This window comes from Seriola aureovittata, chromosome 20 (genome assembly GCF_021018895.1).
Source record: "Seriola aureovittata isolate HTS-2021-v1 ecotype China chromosome 20, ASM2101889v1, whole genome shotgun sequence".
Taxonomy (NCBI): domain Eukaryota; kingdom Metazoa; phylum Chordata; class Actinopteri; order Carangiformes; family Carangidae; genus Seriola; species Seriola aureovittata.
Window position 1 is genome coordinate 11,847,590 of NC_079383.1, and position 17,194 is coordinate 11,864,783.

At 41.2% G+C, this 17,194-nt stretch overlaps 1 protein-coding gene across 3 annotated transcripts in view; it reads right to left on the minus strand.

The window, feature by feature from the left end:
* Positions 1-213: 213 nt before the first annotated feature.
* sema5a (sema domain, seven thrombospondin repeats (type 1 and type 1-like), transmembrane domain (TM) and short cytoplasmic domain, (semaphorin) 5A) overlaps positions 214-17,194 on the minus strand; it is a 120,891-nt gene continuing 103,910 nt past the window's right edge. Inside the window, exons 17-23 of one of the 3 annotated variants that reach the window (XR_008826113.1) lie at positions 12,419-12,628; positions 10,009-10,179; positions 9,606-9,761; positions 7,297-7,341; positions 5,563-5,774; positions 2,863-3,075; positions 1,528-1,667 (exon numbers count right to left, since the gene is read on the minus strand). Coding sequence is in view for 1 of the 3 variants with exons in the window: in XM_056364314.1 (XP_056220289.1) it covers positions 1,548-1,667; positions 5,563-5,774; positions 7,297-7,341; positions 9,606-9,761; positions 10,009-10,179; positions 12,419-12,628 (914 nt within the window). In the remaining 2 variants the exon portion in view is untranslated. Of the gene's footprint in view, positions 1,668-2,851; positions 3,076-5,562; positions 5,775-7,296; positions 7,342-9,605; positions 9,762-10,008; positions 10,180-12,418; positions 12,629-17,194 lie in introns of all 3 variants that reach the window. The other 2 variants (XR_008826112.1, XM_056364314.1) reach the window with 2 other exon arrangements.

Genomic DNA, 17,194 nt, shown 5'->3' on the forward strand with positions numbered 1-17,194 from the left:
GTCAGAGGAAATCACACTGGACAGAAGTGTCTCACACATATAACAAAGTGTGTAACAGTATATCACTGTCTATTTCCATTTAAGTTGAGGCCATATTTAGGTCATTCAGAAGAGTTAAAGAGAAAATGAAAGATTATGAGATCAAAGATATGAAAGCTTTACAAATGAGATTGTAGAAAAATGAATCCATATAACTCACACTCTGACAAGTCATTTGTGTACGAAGCGGTTTTTAATTTATGCACAGTAACACAAGCAGACATGTAAAAAGAGTTAGTTGCAACTGAATCACTGAATAACCTAATATTTGGTTATACACTCTGAACAGAAAAATCTCAACTTGATGAATGGATTTCATCTTATAGTATATGGGTTGCACTCCAGTTGGGGTTCAGGAAAATAGTGTTTGCTACGCTCCATCTGTACAGTAAATGCCGTTAACATCCTGCTCTCACAAATACATATTTAACTCAGAAGCCAAAGGAATAGCGAACACTATCAAAATTCAAAAACATTATTTTTTTTTTTACAAAAAATATAAAAAGTACGGTGACAAAGAACTTGATGCAGGCTGATATGAATACTCCCGATTACTTGCAAGAATTCACATGAACTTTTTTTTTTCTTTTCAAAAGAAAATGTTTAATTCTTTAAACACTTCAGACATTGAATAAATGTATTTAGAAAAATTACAGACATAAGCTTCAAACTTAACTTCCTGTACAAAAAAAAACATATGTACCTTTAAAAGCAAAAAAGAAGGAAACAACAAAATACAAAAGTTCAATCACTGCTAGCTGCTAGACCCTGCAAGAGCCTGTAACTGAAAAAACAAAACAAAAAACAAAACAAAAAAAGACAAACTTGACCACAGACTTCAAATATCTACATCCTGATTCAAGGACTGGGGTGGATATTGATCCATCTGGAACTGCTGCAGCAGTAAATGGTAAAATCACCCGACATCATCGCAGTTATTGTTTTTCTAACTTTCAAAACCAGTCCTGAACCTAAGTCCAGCAAACACGCTGCTTGCAAGTCCCCAAACCCTGGAATGCGATCAATCATGCAAAACGAAACAGAATGACAGAGAAAACACGTCAGATGAAGTCATGCAAAGCGGTTTTGTGGTTATTTCCCTCATTACAAATACAGGTCTGTTTTTAGAGGCGTCACAGGAAAGTTAAAAGGGATCACATTTCTCACAGTCTCTTTGAGTTGAGTTCTTATTTTTCCCTTTTTTTGTCCATGTTGGGAAATCCAGTTGTCCGTTTCTCTGCGAGTCAAGGCAAGATCTGCCCCCAAAAATCGAGCTTTCCAAGTGTACCCCAAGGCACCTGAGAGAAAGTGGGCATTTCCCTCTGTTGGCAACACTGTGTGTCTGTGTTTTCATTACATACCAGCTGCCATAGAGTCTCAGAGTGGGACTGTCCCACGCATGGTGTCACGAATCTCAATACAAAGCACAAAGAAAAGAATACAGTCCAAACGGATGATAGGGTTGGTGTTCCCACTATGGTATGGAGTGTGAACTGCTGAATCAAAGGTTAATAGTCATCGTAGGTATTGAGGTCGGCGAAGTATGCATTGGTATAGGTCTTCCCGGCAAGCTGTGGATTGAAGTACTTATTTCTTTCCTCCAGAATCAGATTGTTTTTGTTGAAGGCCTGTGGATAAAACAAAAAGTAGAATAAGAGAGAGGGAGGACAAAGGAATAGGAGTCAGTATGGACTTGTTTGTGACACATGGATCAAGTGATTATTCAGCCCAGATGGCAAGGTAAAAGCAAATCCATCTAACCCCAAAAAAAAGATAAAAAAGAGCAACACAAATCAATGGGAGGCCACTCAGTGAATGAAACATACATTTCACAGAGCAAGGTCAAAGCAGTTGCAAACAGGCTGGAAAAAGGATAAGCTGCCAAGGGGCTAAATTATTTTGATGCAAGTCTGTATGTCCACCTCTGTCATCTCTAATACCCAGCATCAGCAGTTTTTATGGCTCTTGGATTGTTGGTCCTCTAGGACAATCTAGGCCATAAAAATCGATCAAGAGAGAGTCACTTTTCTGTTAAACAATAAGGAAGTGCCATAGGGGCATCTTCTCTGTCCCTGCGTGACATGGTAAACATAGAATGAGCTTCTGATGTGGTGCTCAATACAACATCAGCAATTTGGCAAATGGATGTGTTCATATCCAGTCTGTTGTATAGAGTGTGTGTGCTAGGAGTCCCTTGGGGCAGCGTAATTGAACACTTGATGATGCTGCATTTGGTGTTGATGGATGTTTCCGACTGACTCTGATAGGGAACAAATGTGCTGGACGAAAAAACTCATATGTTTGCTTCTTTCCCATTATGTGATTTGCACACAAAGCGAATGTAATCAACACTCCCACAGCCCTGGAGACAGTTATGAGTCTCTGCAGGTGGCCCCATGGCTGCTTTTAAACAGCTGTGGTGTGATACTTGTTTGCATCATCTGCTTTGTGTCCTTGTCTTAAACCTCTTTAATTGGCTGAAGAATGATTACATTTGAGTTTTTGGAGCTGTAAACAAAATTTGCTTAAACTATGAAGTGGTATTAGTGATCGAGAGGTAACAGAGGAGCATAATAAAAGTGAAACCCAATGAATTTTCTTTCTCAACCCATCAAATCAAGTAAAATATAGGTCAAAACAAGAAAGGCAAACATAAATAAATGCAAATGGAGGCATTTGTTGAGAGAGAAAAATAAGGAAGGGATACACTGCCTTCTCACAAGCCGGGGGGGGGGGGGGGGGGGGGGGGTTCGTGATGGAGGGATGAAGGGATCTGAGCAGAGAAAGAGAAACTAGAGTACTGTACTCCAACCTGCCACACACAGGAAGTGGAAGGGCGGGGCACGGTGGGGAAGAGGAAGTAGTAGTGGTTGGGGTCAAAGAGTTGTTGGGGGGATCAAGAGGCGGGATGTTGTAGAGGTCAGAGGTCAGTGGTTAGTAGAATATCTCCAGGCCGCGCATGGACACCCCCATGTTAGCAGAGAGAGGCTGGTGCATGGCGGGGTCATCCAAGGGCAAGAGTACCGACACATCTGGCTGCAAGGAGGAGAGGAATGGGCAAGAGTCATCCTCAAAGAAACCCTACAGCCATAGTCTATCTTACAGGAAGCCTGGAAATGTCATAATGTATGCATAGAACTACAGCTAAACGGTGAATTTGGTTTGTGATCATAAACTAGACGGCTGGAAACACTCCAGTTGGCCAAGAAATGAGCATGACGGGATACACTGTGCATAATAATAATGACTAATGTGCCATCAACATCAGGATTTCAGCCAAAAAGTGTAAATTATGGCATTAGGTGTTCATCATTCCTTCCTACAAACACTCAAAAGTGGCATATTATTGTTCTGCACACTTAATGGGTGAAGATTCACTGCAACATGCGAACCGTTTAGCCTCAGTGAGTGAGAGCTGGAGGCAAAATGTGCTTTTGGAAAATTAGATAGTGCTCATCTGTCATGCGGCTCCTTTTGTATTTTCACATGGACTGTCTATATTCATATCCGCCTCTATCTGCAACTGAACTAACTGAATTATGTTCTATGCTCCTGACTCTAATTGCATGACAGATGAACGCTCCTCACACCTTTATTCTGCAATGAAATTACATTTGGAGACGTTTGCTCAGAGGCAAAGGTTCTGTTCTGTGGCAGTTTTACAAAACACTCATCCATGAAGTAGATTTGCAAACAGAGCTCAACTCATAATTTATAATACACATCTGACATTGAAGACTTCCTCTGACATCAGACACTTTATAACAAAAAGAAAACCTGAAAAAAAGGCTGATTCATCAGCATTTCAGTAAAATCAAGTTGACTATAGTACCAAACCGAGTATGAGTTTTGATGTAAAACTTGGAAGATTGACAACTAACTGCATACTAAGTTTCTCTCCTGAGCTAAAGTGTAAGGAGATGATTAAACAGTAAGTTTATCTGCAGAAGTAAGCTGAAAATGTTAGCATATCCGGCTAACTAGCTCAGTAACCGAGTGTTACTTCCAAGGCTAAGAGTTAGCAGATGTAGCAACTGCTTGTGATGTTGAAAAAAAAGCCTGATTCATGACTGTCACATCCACTGTTTAGTATTTCCTGACTGATTGTAAACCAGTAATGAATGCTATCACAGTTGAGGGTACTGTGAATGTTTGTTGTTCTTTTCTACCCTTAATTGGATTTGGCAAAGTTAACACTTCATGAAACCCAGCCGCTGTGTCCCAAAACAGCGTTACATTTACCGATCTCATCGGTTAGTTCTCATCCTAAGCCTTTTCTCTTGTAATGTTAAAAAATTTAAAAAATGCTGTATGAAAATATCAACAAGTGTGTAAGTTAAGCAGCTAAACGGGTTATGTTAGATGAAATAACTACTATGACTAGCTAAGCTGTACGATACAAACCAGAAGGTGTTTCTTTATGTCATCAGTTGGTGAGGTTGCTGGGCGTTTTGCCTGTGATAGTTTTAGGTTCAGTCTTGTGGCACATTATCATGAAATTAGAAATCAATCAATGATCACATGAAATTAACGTTAGCTTAATTAACTAGCTAACTACAGTTAAAAAAAAAAAATTGCCAGTGGCAGTTTTCATTCCAGCTAGCAAAACCGTCTGTTATGGTTTGTGAAAAAGAAAAGCACAACAGATGTAGGAACATTAAGTAGCTAGCTATTGTAATCTAAAACTCTATGTTTTAATGTTTATTTAATGTTAAATGTTTTGATGTTTATTCCATGCAACCTTTTGATTGTAATATATTGTTGCAAATTTGATCATTAGTATCATTAAAAACTAGTAGATATATTGCCTTTAAAGATCCTTTTTAGGGTAATAAATTGCACAGGGTGTTAAAGTGGTTGAAACACCCTTTAATACAGAGTACTGGGAATCCTTGAAAAAAGCCCAGCTGGAGCGTGGAGTAGCAGTGGACAAGCACTAATCACCAGCTCAGTCTGGTACTAAGCATGATGTATCAGTGGATAAGAGGCTGTTTGTACCATGAGAGTAGCTGGATCACTGTCATTGGCTCTGGTGCATCCAACTATTTGCACTTTAGGGTGCAATAATGAAACAAAGACCCATCTAAGCAGGGAAACGTATAGATGCTGAGCCTCTCCGCTGATTACCTACCCACGCACCGATAAGTAATTGCATTAGTGTGTTATGAGAAAGCAGTGTATGACCACTGACACAGAACAAAGTCACACACTGGGACACACAGCAGAGGAGCACATGGGGAGAGGATGTACGCACAACTGCCTATCTGTTACACGACTGGAGAGTGTCAGTGCATGACAGGAGGTGGTGTGACAGTGAGAGTCATGCAGTAAGAAGTGTATTTAATCACAACTGACACTAGAGGAAGAGGCAAACCATTGCTCACTGACTCGGAGTGGGAGTGCGACATCAATTGATTAAGTCAAACAGCAAAGAAATGTTACAAACTGCTGCTTTGCTTCTACACATCCGGATATCTCTCGAGCGTGACCCACAGTGAACCCAGAGCAAACCTATTCACAGACCTTAATGGCTTCCACGGAGTCGTATTTGTCCAGTTTGTTGATGTGGTTGGTGATGCTGGTGTTGAGTGGCGCGGCTGAGATGGGGTGGATGACGGTGGCGTCGTGTGACTGCTGCTGGTAGCGCTGACAGTACGAGTAGACCAGCAGGGTAACCAGACAGCCGAGGATGGAGCTGCTGAGCCCCACAGCAATCATGTGGAATAGGTTGAAGTCTGCAAGTAGAGAGAGAGAGGGGAGGACAGAGGGGAATGAGAGAGAGGCTGGGGGTAATTCTCTGTCAATTCACACAAGTGGAAGAGGTAATTGAAGCTGCGATTCATATGGTAATAAAAAAGAGCCTCCTGGACTGTGAAAATAAAGTAAATGTGCGTCTTCTTTTCTCGTTCTACTTTCATCTTATTCTGTCTCATTTCTGTTTTCTGTGTGCTATCACAGTTTGAAATTTGAAATTTTTCCAAAACCAGTGTGATATAAAACTTTGCATCTGGTATCAATATTCAGTTTTTTGGGTTTTTTTAAAGATACTGTTCAAAATTGGCTGTAATGATAATAAAAATGTATTTTCAGCTGTCAAATATGCATTAATGATCCATTCATTCAATTTCTTTTTCTCTCTAAAAATGCAAATTTGCATAGAAGCTCTTGTATCATTTAGAAGGATGCAAAGAACAAAAAAAAACAAACAAACAAAAAAACAAATTAAATACATTAAAACAAAGTATGTTATTTGCTGTATTTCTATAGACATCCATATCAAACAGTTACCAATTAATGATATCAATGAACACATTGTACTTGCTTTTCTCTATTTTTCTATAATAATGCTGTTGTACACTAGCAAAAAGAACTGATATTCTGCATTCATTAAACATAGATAATGTTTTAATTATAACTATAAGCATTAGACTAAATTGAAAGCAAACACATAAACCAAAGGCTATGAATATAGTTTGATCACCTACAAACTATGAAGTATATTCTGTATCAAAAGCACCGTTCTCTCCAGACTTAGCTTCAAAAACATGTAGCAGAAAGAGATAGTTTAGGTGTTTATTGTTGTGAGCAGTGTGCAGAGCTTTTTGCAGATTGCATACAGCCTCCAACAAGCTAAATAATAATAGTAAGAGCACTCCGTAGCCTGAATAAGAGGCAAACACTAATGGCACAAAAGGTCTCTAAAGCCTTGCTTCTCCTTGTAGCTTATTGCTTTGAGTGCAGGCATACCAGTCAAAGTGACTTGCAGTAAATTAGTCTATCTGCATTTTTATCAACTCTGGGCATTCTTATATCAGGATTGCTGCTACTGGCCAGCAAGAGGAGACAGTTTAAAGTGATTTTATTAATTCACTCAAACTTGAACTGTATCTATTTAAATTACAGTGTTGGTCATGCACCAACTTTTACCTAGACTTAGATTTGACTGTATAGATTAAATAAATGAAAGTTGGACATGAATCCTATGATATTTATGTTTTGAGAAGAGCGATGCATTTAAAATAAATACATTTCATACACTGGATCTTAGACTTCATTCAGATACGACAAAGAGAGTGTCTCAGGATTGGAAAGCTATCTTATTGCCCAAGATACTGTACTGTACATGTGCAATGCCAGGTGCTTTACCCTGTCTTTTTCTCGCTCTCACACACACACACACAAAGACACACACACACATACACACACACACACACACACACACACACATACGTATATATATATATATATTTAAATTACCTCCACAGCGCCTCTCTTCCTGACTGGAGCGTGCAATTGAGACTTCTGACAAAGGAAAAGAAATAGCAAAAGGCAGCAGAATTAGGGCCAAAAATCATACACCCTCCTGTTAGCGTGACAAATTGTACCCTTGAAGGTGAGTGTGGAGATGAAAGCTGTACTCAATACGAACCAGATTATCGTAAAAACTCCATGAGCTAATCATGGCTGTGGCACCTGGAGTGGTTTATGAAAAGTATCAGCTCTCATTATAGGAAATGAAGTACAAGACATTGTTAATGAACCTTAATGGACTACCTTTCCCATTAAAGGGGATGGATGATAAGGTATAAAGGCAAATGGGTAATTCTACAAAGACCTGCGCAGGGTTTTCATGAGTATTATATCCCAGCTAATTAAGACAGAAAGGTTACAAATTTATGTTTCAATCAAATGTTTATTCTATCTAATAATTGATGATTCTTGATTTAAAAACTTCAGGACTCTACCCATAAAGATAAATACTCCAAGTATAGTATATACAAACATTTGATAGCATTTGCAGTGTTCACAGTGAAACAATATGAATAACAACCTTTGTTAAAAGTTTTAATGATCTCTGTGTAGCACAGATCAATGCTCTTGAGTGTCTCGCATTACTGGCTATCAATAGGGAGATGCCTGTCTAAGCAGATATCAATACTACTGGTGTGTGTGTGTGTGTGTGTGTGTGTGTGTGTGTGTGTGTGTGTGTGTGTGAGTGTGTGTGTGTGTGTTTGTGTGTGTGTGTGTGTGTGTATTTAGGTTTGAGAAGATTTTCTCAACTTTCAGTCTTTCAAAGAGTAATTTTAAACAACTGCTAAAAACCCCTCGAAGAGTGATTTTCCGGTTGTATCTATACTAAACATGCAACATGCTACATGCTAAATTGATGAGCATGGGGCTGTAGGAGGAGTGAATCTTGGCATTTAAAAAAAAAAGTAAATAGCAAAAAGTGGTAATAGTGTTTATCAGTTCTTACCTAAGATGCAAATGTTAGCCTGTCTAGCTAACCTAACTGCGTTAGTTTGTGGAGTTACATTAAGATAAAGCCCCACTCACATCTAGCACATCTCCTGTATAGTATTTCCCCACTGTGTGGAAGCTGATCCTGGAAGCTGTTAAGGTTTTGGTTCATGTTAGCAGCTCCGTTTACTGTATTTGAGGAATTTTAATACTCCAGCAACCACAGTAACAAGAGACATTGTTACGTTTACCAAACACGTAACAGTCTGAGATTTCATTTCCTCTCGTCATACTAATAATATAATACTCAAAAGAACAAGCTCTAGCTTTACATCGATCATCTTCTACATTGATCATCACTGGGACGAGTTTTTGCCTGGGACATGCAGCTTTAGCCTCAGTCTTTTAGCATGATCTTAGCCATTAGGACATATTTTAGACCCCTTTACAAGGTTCTTGTTTTAAAAATATTGTCAGCTTGAAACATTAAAAAGTTTGGTGCTAATGTTAGCTTAATTAGCTAGATAGCTACAGCTCTGCCACCAGCAGTCATTTCAGCTGGCAAAACTGAAGGTTACTGGTTAGAAATGAGAAGCCTGCTGACATTTAAGAATTTGCTGGATTTGCACTGTTAACAATTCAAAGAAAAGATCCCACACACTGACTATTTGATTGCAATTAATAAGAACAAAGTTTCATTATTAAAGGGCAAATCATAATTGAAACGTAGACAGAAAAAAATAAAATAAAATAGTCTAAAATGCTTGAATGATCAGGTACAGAAAACAGCATATAAAAGCAATTCCTTCCTCCAACATTTGAAAAAAGTAAAACTGCTGGTGTAAGTGCTTTTTGCATGGCCTGACAAGACTCTGAGACTCATAATGAAACTAATATAGCGGCAGGATTGTTGGAATGAGTAGAGAGACTGCCCTTAAGTGTAGCACCCGGGTTCACGCCCCCGTGTAATCACCTGCCACACTCAGGAGTCCTTGAGCGAGATACTAATACCAACCATCCCCAAAAGTGCTGCCCTGTCGCTGAACCTGACCTCTGACCTGAGACAAGTTCCTCTGAGGGATCAATAATGTATTTCATTATCACAGGATTCTTGGAAATGAACTGAATTACCGCTGTGGGCATATGGTGGTGGGTGGTGCAGAATGTGTGTACTCAAACTTGTGTGTTAAGTCATGCATGTGTGCCCAAGATGTTACTAAAGATAAGAAGTGTGTGTGTGTGTGTGTGTGTGTGTGTGTGTGTGTGTGTGTGTGTGTGTGTGTGTGTTCACATAGGCAGCCGTATAAGGGTGTGTGTGTGATCACCTGGTATAAAATTGGAGTCAGGAGAGCATGGCCTGGTTTCGCTGTTGTTTCCTGAGCACTGGTTTCCAGTGGGAAACAGGACATCACAGTGACGCACACGCAGCTGTGCTCCATTGGAGTCGCAGTGGGACCACTCTGACCAGCTGGACCAGCTCTCTGGAAACGACGATGACAGCATGTCTTACAACCTGTCCAGTGTGTGTCCATATATGTGTGTGTGTACTGTCTGAGTTTGTGTGTGCCCTCAGCTGCATATTAGTCATGCATGAGTGTCCTCTGAGGGGCTGAGAGAGACTAAAGAAAATAAGCAATGAACCTGTGATGGATTGGTGGCCGAGTCGGGGCCCTAAGCTGCTTATCACTGAGGTGTGTGTTTTTTGTGTGTGTGGCTGTGCTTGTGTACCTGGACAGGGCTGTGTGTTGCACAATGCTTCCTCAGTGTGTAGGCCCAGGCAGATGTCCCCGCCGTAAGCTGGCGGGGGGTTACTGCAGGTTCGCGTCCTCATGTAGTGTCCCCCTCCACACGTCACAGAGCACTTGGACCATGAAGACCAGCATGACCAGCTGCCGTCCACTAAACCCAGAACATCAGTGTTAAAAACTGCACGATTATATTAGTATAAACTTTTTCTACATCTGTTATTGATACAGGACATCAGGAAACAGTATAACAAATAATACATTTCATAGTTCTTTGTTACTAGGAGAATATTCCCCAAAACGTGTGTTTTCATGTTTCCTAGGATTTAGTTTCCAGGTTATTTCAAAAGACAATTTCTTCTGAACATCAAGCGATTGGAAGTCATTCCAAGCCATTTCAAACAGTGATGCGTGACAAAAAAATATGAGGCAATTTGAATATGTGTGCATGAGTGTGTGTGTGTGTGTGTGTGTGTGTGTGTGTGAAAGAGAGTGTTTTGAAGTGACAGGAAGTCTGCTTCATCCAGCTTTTATGGCAAATGCCCGACCCCCCCCCCCCCCCCCCCCCGCAACCCGAGAAACTCAACAGTCTCTCGTCTGATTAATAAAGATAAATGAAGCATCAAAATCCGCTGTTGTTGTTCTTCCCTTCATGTTGTGCCAACTGGCAAACAACTGACTGTTAAGAACACGTGGAAATTCATGACAGAATTGGCACACAAAGAAAACATAAATACAAGAATAGCGGGATAGAGGGAGATAGGGTAGAAATAAAAAGAAAGGAGGAAAAAGAGCAATAAAATGGGGGCAATCTTTGGCCATAAATCACAGCAGAGCTAAATATCCTTCACCAATCATCTGGATAAAACCTCACTTCATTGTGGCAAAGAGAAATTCCTTTTTCGGAACCACTTGAGAATTGCTTTTAAAGACCTGAGGATGGCTGGCAGCAGCGTGCAGGTAATTGAAGTTGCCGATGCTTTTTGTCATCTCAGTGTAATTTCTCTATCACAAAGTGACACACAAGTCGATACCTGGCCCTCAATGACGGATCGTCTCATCTCAGGCAAAGACACAAGAAAAACACAGATTCATTTGTTTCCAAACCAGACGGATGGTAGGCACAACACCTTTTTCTCGTCTTCTCCTTCACAGTGCACCAACACATTTAAAAAAGCACTGGATTAGCCACAGGAGGATTACAATTGGTCTACCGACATGGTCTGCATCCCTCAAAATAATATCTCAATTTCAACGGGGTGCTAATTGAGTATGCATTAGTATTCATTGCTACTCAGGCTGGGCTAAGTCGGTTCCTTTGGGGGACAGGAGTGCCGAGTTGTTCATCAACATACTGTAGCTATGGTATTATTACAGTCAACATCCCAGAATGGGTGTACTACATGTATTAGCATAGTGATGCGGCGCAGGACATTCAAAGTGCATTCACTTGATATTTTACTCAAGGGGAACACTTGGGGCAACCATGCAGGCAGAGCCCTCCTGGATAAAGTAAATGTTCTGAGATCCACCCAAGGTCCTCATCCGAGCTCGCAGCTGTTAACAACAAAACCTGCTAGTGTCCGCGCTCAAGCTGCCGGCGAGCGGAATGGCGTGCATTTTCACTGAATGAATTAACAGGCTGTAAAAATAGTATTGATGATCGTTCACTCTCTTGTCTCTTCTGCTTGCTTACAGCACGGCAGCATTTATGAAGACAGATAGCGGGTGCTGAAGGCGATGCGCAGATCCGGGGCTTTTAGAGAGATACCCAAGCCCTTCACCAGGGGGCTTGATTAATAATCATCTGACACGACGTACTGCTTGTCGGCTTGGCGCCTGTGCTGGACACCAGGTGTGCTTTATGCCAAACTAAGCACTGGATTTCCATTTAGACAGCTTACTTCCCTTGTCAGACAGAGTATTCTTTTAATTAGAAAGCTTCTTCTTGCCGTTTTCCACTAGAGGAGTGTTGAAAATGCATTGTCTCAGGGCTTTTCATAACAGAATAAGGCCTCCCATTGCTGGCAGCATAATTACCCAGCAATGTAATTACATACTGGAGCGCCACAGGGATTTTCTCTTTGATTCCTGGTGTAAATTGGGGTCTTCATCACACCTCTTATCTGCAACTGATTTCTTTTGTGATTCCTGATGATTTGGTAAGTTATTTTGTCGCCGTAATTCTTGAGTCATTAATCAAAGAAAAACATAGCTTGAGCATGGTTGGAGTAGTGTGTATTTATCTGTGTGAGTGAAAATGAGAGCTCGGTGAATAACTGACGCCTGGCTTTGTAAATGTTCTTATCTTTGCGTTGTCCTTTGTTTACTGAATCAGTTGTGATTGTGCACAGTGTGTGTGTCTTTGCAACTAAAATGTGTGCATTTCTTACCTGGACAAGGGGTGATGTTGCACTCCTGGTACTCCTGTGCTGGCCCCAGGCAGGTTTGACCTCCGTACCTGGGCTCTGGGTTACTGCAGGTCCTCTTCCGGCTGCGGATTCCCCGGCTGCAGTCTCGGCTGCACTGGGACCAGGAGCTCCAGGACGACCAGCCACCGTTCACCGTGTGGCCTGAGATCCTCCCGAGACGAAGCACCTCACCTGTTATGTACAAAAAGAACAGACAATAAAAGTGAATCTCTTGTCAAAGCAACAGGACACTTCTACAGCATCTCACATCACTGGTACCTAAACATTAAGATTACATCTCTATAAACCCTGCTGTTCTCTGTTAGAACATGGATAGTACTTCCCTCCCTCTTCCCTCCCTTCCTGGCTTCACTTTGTGCTTTTGTTTTGAAGAGAGGAGGGCAGAGAGTCAATAACAGCTCTTGGTGTTGGTGAATGTCTTTGCTCTTACAGCTCTAAAAGCTTAAGCTCGATTTGTGCTGAAATAGCAGTGCTCGCCTCTTGTTTGGTGTTATTTTTAAATAGATAGATAGATAAATAGATAGATAGATTGATAGATCTACATTGAAATCAGCTGCAAAAATGTAATTCATCATTTAATTCCTCACAGACCTCTTGTCATTTCCTCAAGATGGATTCAGTGAGAGCAGAGAGTGTCCTGTCAAGACGCGAACATGCTCGCTTATCAAACATCAGCTGACTAATCTGTGTACTCTCATCTGGAATGAGTCGAATAGAGGATTCCTAATGAAATATGAAACCGTAATTTCTATTAAACTCTAATTACTGCATGCATTAATCAACGGTGTGGAAATGTGCCTTGTGGTGAGAGATAGCGAGCAAAATGAGCAGAGAGAAAGCTTCTGGCCTTTCTGAATGAAAAGAGTGAACTCATCTGTTTGAGAGAATAATAATCACCTCCAATGGAATTACAGTCACTGTCCAAGCACTTCTCTGATAACTCGCTCATTCCACAAACTGGGCTATTATCTACTTTTTCAGATAACAACGAAAGTCTGTGTATTTTGTGTCGGTGCTATTTCTGCTTTGCGTCATTCTGCTCTCTGCCTCATTCTGACAACAGAAGCACATCTGGATCCTGAGCCACTCAGCCATGCCACAGTAACCTTATTCCTTTGTCTTATTCTCCTTTTAATCTATTTCTTTTCTTTTCATCACTATCTATTTTGCCCACTGCAAACTCACTAACATTCCCTTCGTCTCTCGCAATCTCACACATTAACCTTCTCTTGCTTTTTGTCTCACTCCCTTCTCTGTCCTCCAACCTGGCCTCGTTGTTTTGTCAGCGCGCTCTTTTCACTGACAGTTATCGTGACACCGCTGCTTTGTATTCTCATGGAGAGGACAGTGTGTTTACCTAGCGCATATCCTCGACCTGTTCATAACTACGGCCGACCTTGGCAGTGCACAGGCCGACTCATTCTGGCATCAAGCTGGCGTGAGTGCTGACAGGCCTGTCGAGGCCCCTGCTCTTTATCGATTCTGAGCAGGCAGTGGCACGAACAGCCCCGCCTGCAAATGTGTCCTGTACTCTTTATCAAGCCCTCTGTAGCCTAAGAGACTGGACTGCTGCTCTAAAGGCAATTGAGTACTCATAATGGTGCTTGTCAAACGTGCAAACACAAACACACACATTTACAAGAACCTTATCCACACACATATGCTCAAATGTCCATGCACACGTCAGTACCGTATGTACAAATGCAAACACCTACACTTAATTATGCAAGTTCCCACAATACACACACAGCAGTTTGCTCACTCTGCTTGCTCAAGCTTTGGCCTGAGAGCCCTTTGATGCTCTGTGAGTATTGTTAATGGTACCTCACAGGGGCTGCCCTCCCGTCACCAAAACAAACAGCGCGGTGCCCTCCCTCTCAAATAGGTAGCAACTGGATTTATCGATCTGCACAAGAACCACACGCGGCTGGAGAGAATTAATCCTCGCTCTCCTGAAGAGCTGGGCTGAGCCAAAACTAAGAAGGACACAGCGCGACATCCAATAGTCCCCACTGCAAAGAAACTAGGACATGAAAAAAGTTCCCCTCCTCCCTCCCTTTGCACAATCTCACAGCCAGCTCAAAGGCAAAACACACTGTAAACAAACTTTGTGTGTGTGTGTGTGTGTGAACAATACAGACGTATGCATGTGGGAAAAAGAGGAATGGGGACTCTGTGAGGCCGCACGGAGATGCAATGCTGTGCAATCTAATGTGCTGCATGTAAGTGAGAAGAGAGGAAGTAGGGAAGATAAGAGATAGAGGCAGAGATGGGGACGAGAGGACATCTGCAAACCGGAGAGATAACTCTGCTGTAAGTCATACAGACGTGAGAGACGGAGAGGTGGGAAAAATCACTAACCTTCAGCAGTGAAGAGAGATGCACTGCCATGTGTGAACAAAGTTTTATCGACACAAGAGAGTGCTGGACCACACTGAGAGAAAAAAAGTGGAGATGTGGTTCTGCCGGCCTGTCCTAGATTCTCAACTGCACATTTACTCCCCATTACTCTTCGTTCCTCCTCCTTCTCCCTTACTTGGGTCCCTGTGGAGGAACTGATTTCTTTGAATGTGCGTGTGATCCTACACACTCCGTATTTGTAAAAAAAAAAAATGTATGGCTGTTTTTGCATACTGTATGTCATGCCTTATGAAACCACAAAATGAGTTGCCCTGGTCGCACGATATGACAGTATTCCCTGAGCTTTCCTGAGGTCTGCCAAGTGGTGGTCAACAGAGAAACCCTCCAGAGGGATGTTCAGCGGAAGAGCCAACTGAACGTTTGTAAGTTTGTAATTAAAACCCCCATCCCCGAATGAGGGATCAGTACATGTAAACGCACAGAAACACAGACACACAAACAGCCAAGAACAAGGATATGCAAACCTAATAAGAGTCCTGGGAGTTACTGAATGTTATGGGGTGTTCTTGAATTTACTTGAAGCAAACTTGTAAGTTTTTAAAAGGAGGGTTAAAGGACCAACCTACACTTTCATACTATGGTGTCCTCTGCTGAAACACATTCCCCACTAACAGGTTTGATTACAAAGAGATTTATATGACAAAAGGTGTTTTATTCACGTCAGTCCGCGATGTTTGGGCTCATAATATAAGGACTTAAAGTATAATATTAGATCTACTGCTAGCATGAGCCAGTAGCATTGCATGATATGATTTTCAGCTTCTGGTTGACAATTTGCCCTTGAATGCATCGCCAAGTGAGAGAGAAGAGTGTGAAAATGGTCCCTGCTGCTCCAAACCGCAACAATAACACAGTTTTGACAAGAAAATTAAAGCAACTGAATGTTTACTGTGATGGATTGCCTTCCACGTGCAGGTTTCAAGGCTCTGCAAGTTGATTTTTACACTGCGGTGAAAATGAACTGAAGCAAACGGTGGGTTGGAAGGCAGAAAATCAAATCTAAATCTTCATGGTATGCTTTAGAAAATTGTTGGGAACAATATAAATTACATGCAGTTTATGACGTTAATGTGTTTAAATACGGAAAGCACTGGGGCTTTAAGTAATTTATTAAATCAAATAACTTTTTCAGGTTCTTCTATTGTTTAATGCCAAATTCCTCAGCATGAATTGGTGTTGAACCTGACCTTGGTACACTTGCATATGAGCTCTCGTGACCAGCTTTTTGTTGGATTTTGTTCTGAACACATTAGAAAAAGCAAATATCAAGAGGGGAAATTCAAGACCAATTTTTCTCCATTTATCCCTCTTGCCAATACAATCACAGGTAATACAAAAAAACAGCTGGTACTGCTGGCTGTAGTGGTGGGCTTGAAGTGCATGTTTGTCCTGTGCTTTCAAAAGAAAGAGCCAACTCCAACAACCTGAAATTGCCAACAACCAGTGCAAACAGGATTGATTTTTTTTTTTCTACTCAGGGAAACTTGCTTCCATCAAAGAAATAGCCCTTTCCTTCTGCCTGGTAATTTGAAGTACCACAGCACAGCTCTCCACTCAGAGGCACCATCTAGTCTGATTGGTCAAGAAAAAGCAACAAAGCGGAAAGTGAACCAATGTCAGAGAAGACAGGCGAAGACAAGTTCATCTCAAAGTCCCAACGTGGGTGACCGAACTTTCCTTGGGTGTTGTTAATCTTTATTGTTGAAAACACCATTAAAAGAGTGTGTTATAATGTTTTCAAGAGCTCAGAGCTATGATTTCATGCAGGCGTGCTAGGCAAGGTGTGGCTTTGTGGCAACAAAGTGGATTTTTTTTCCTGTCAGGCAGTGGTTTTTTCATCGCCTACGCTGGCTTGCTAATTTGTTGACTCCATGTCACCAAAGTCTGCGCCACTCTATGAGCGAGGGCAGAAGTGAAAACAGGCAGTGTGTCATTGACAGTTCAATGGTGCCCTACAAATTTCGTGTCAAGGATAATTGCAGTAAGGTTTTTGAACTCTGTGTGTCTGACAGTAATCTGGGAGAGGGCATGGGTTATGCATTTAACTCAGGGATAACAGCAGAGAGAGACATGTAGGGGGGAGAACTTGTCATCAACAACTTGGCAACAGCTATTCTATAAAACAGCCAGTAATAGCTATCACTATTTTAAATCATAAAGATCGGGAGACTAGGTAGGAATGAATTGGAGAAAAAAAACAAAACAGACAAGCAGAAGGAGAAAAGAGAAGGATTAAACAAATGTGATGTTATGTATTTGTGTTATTGAAATATACAATATATAACATATAATATTGCATCTTTATGAAATAAAACC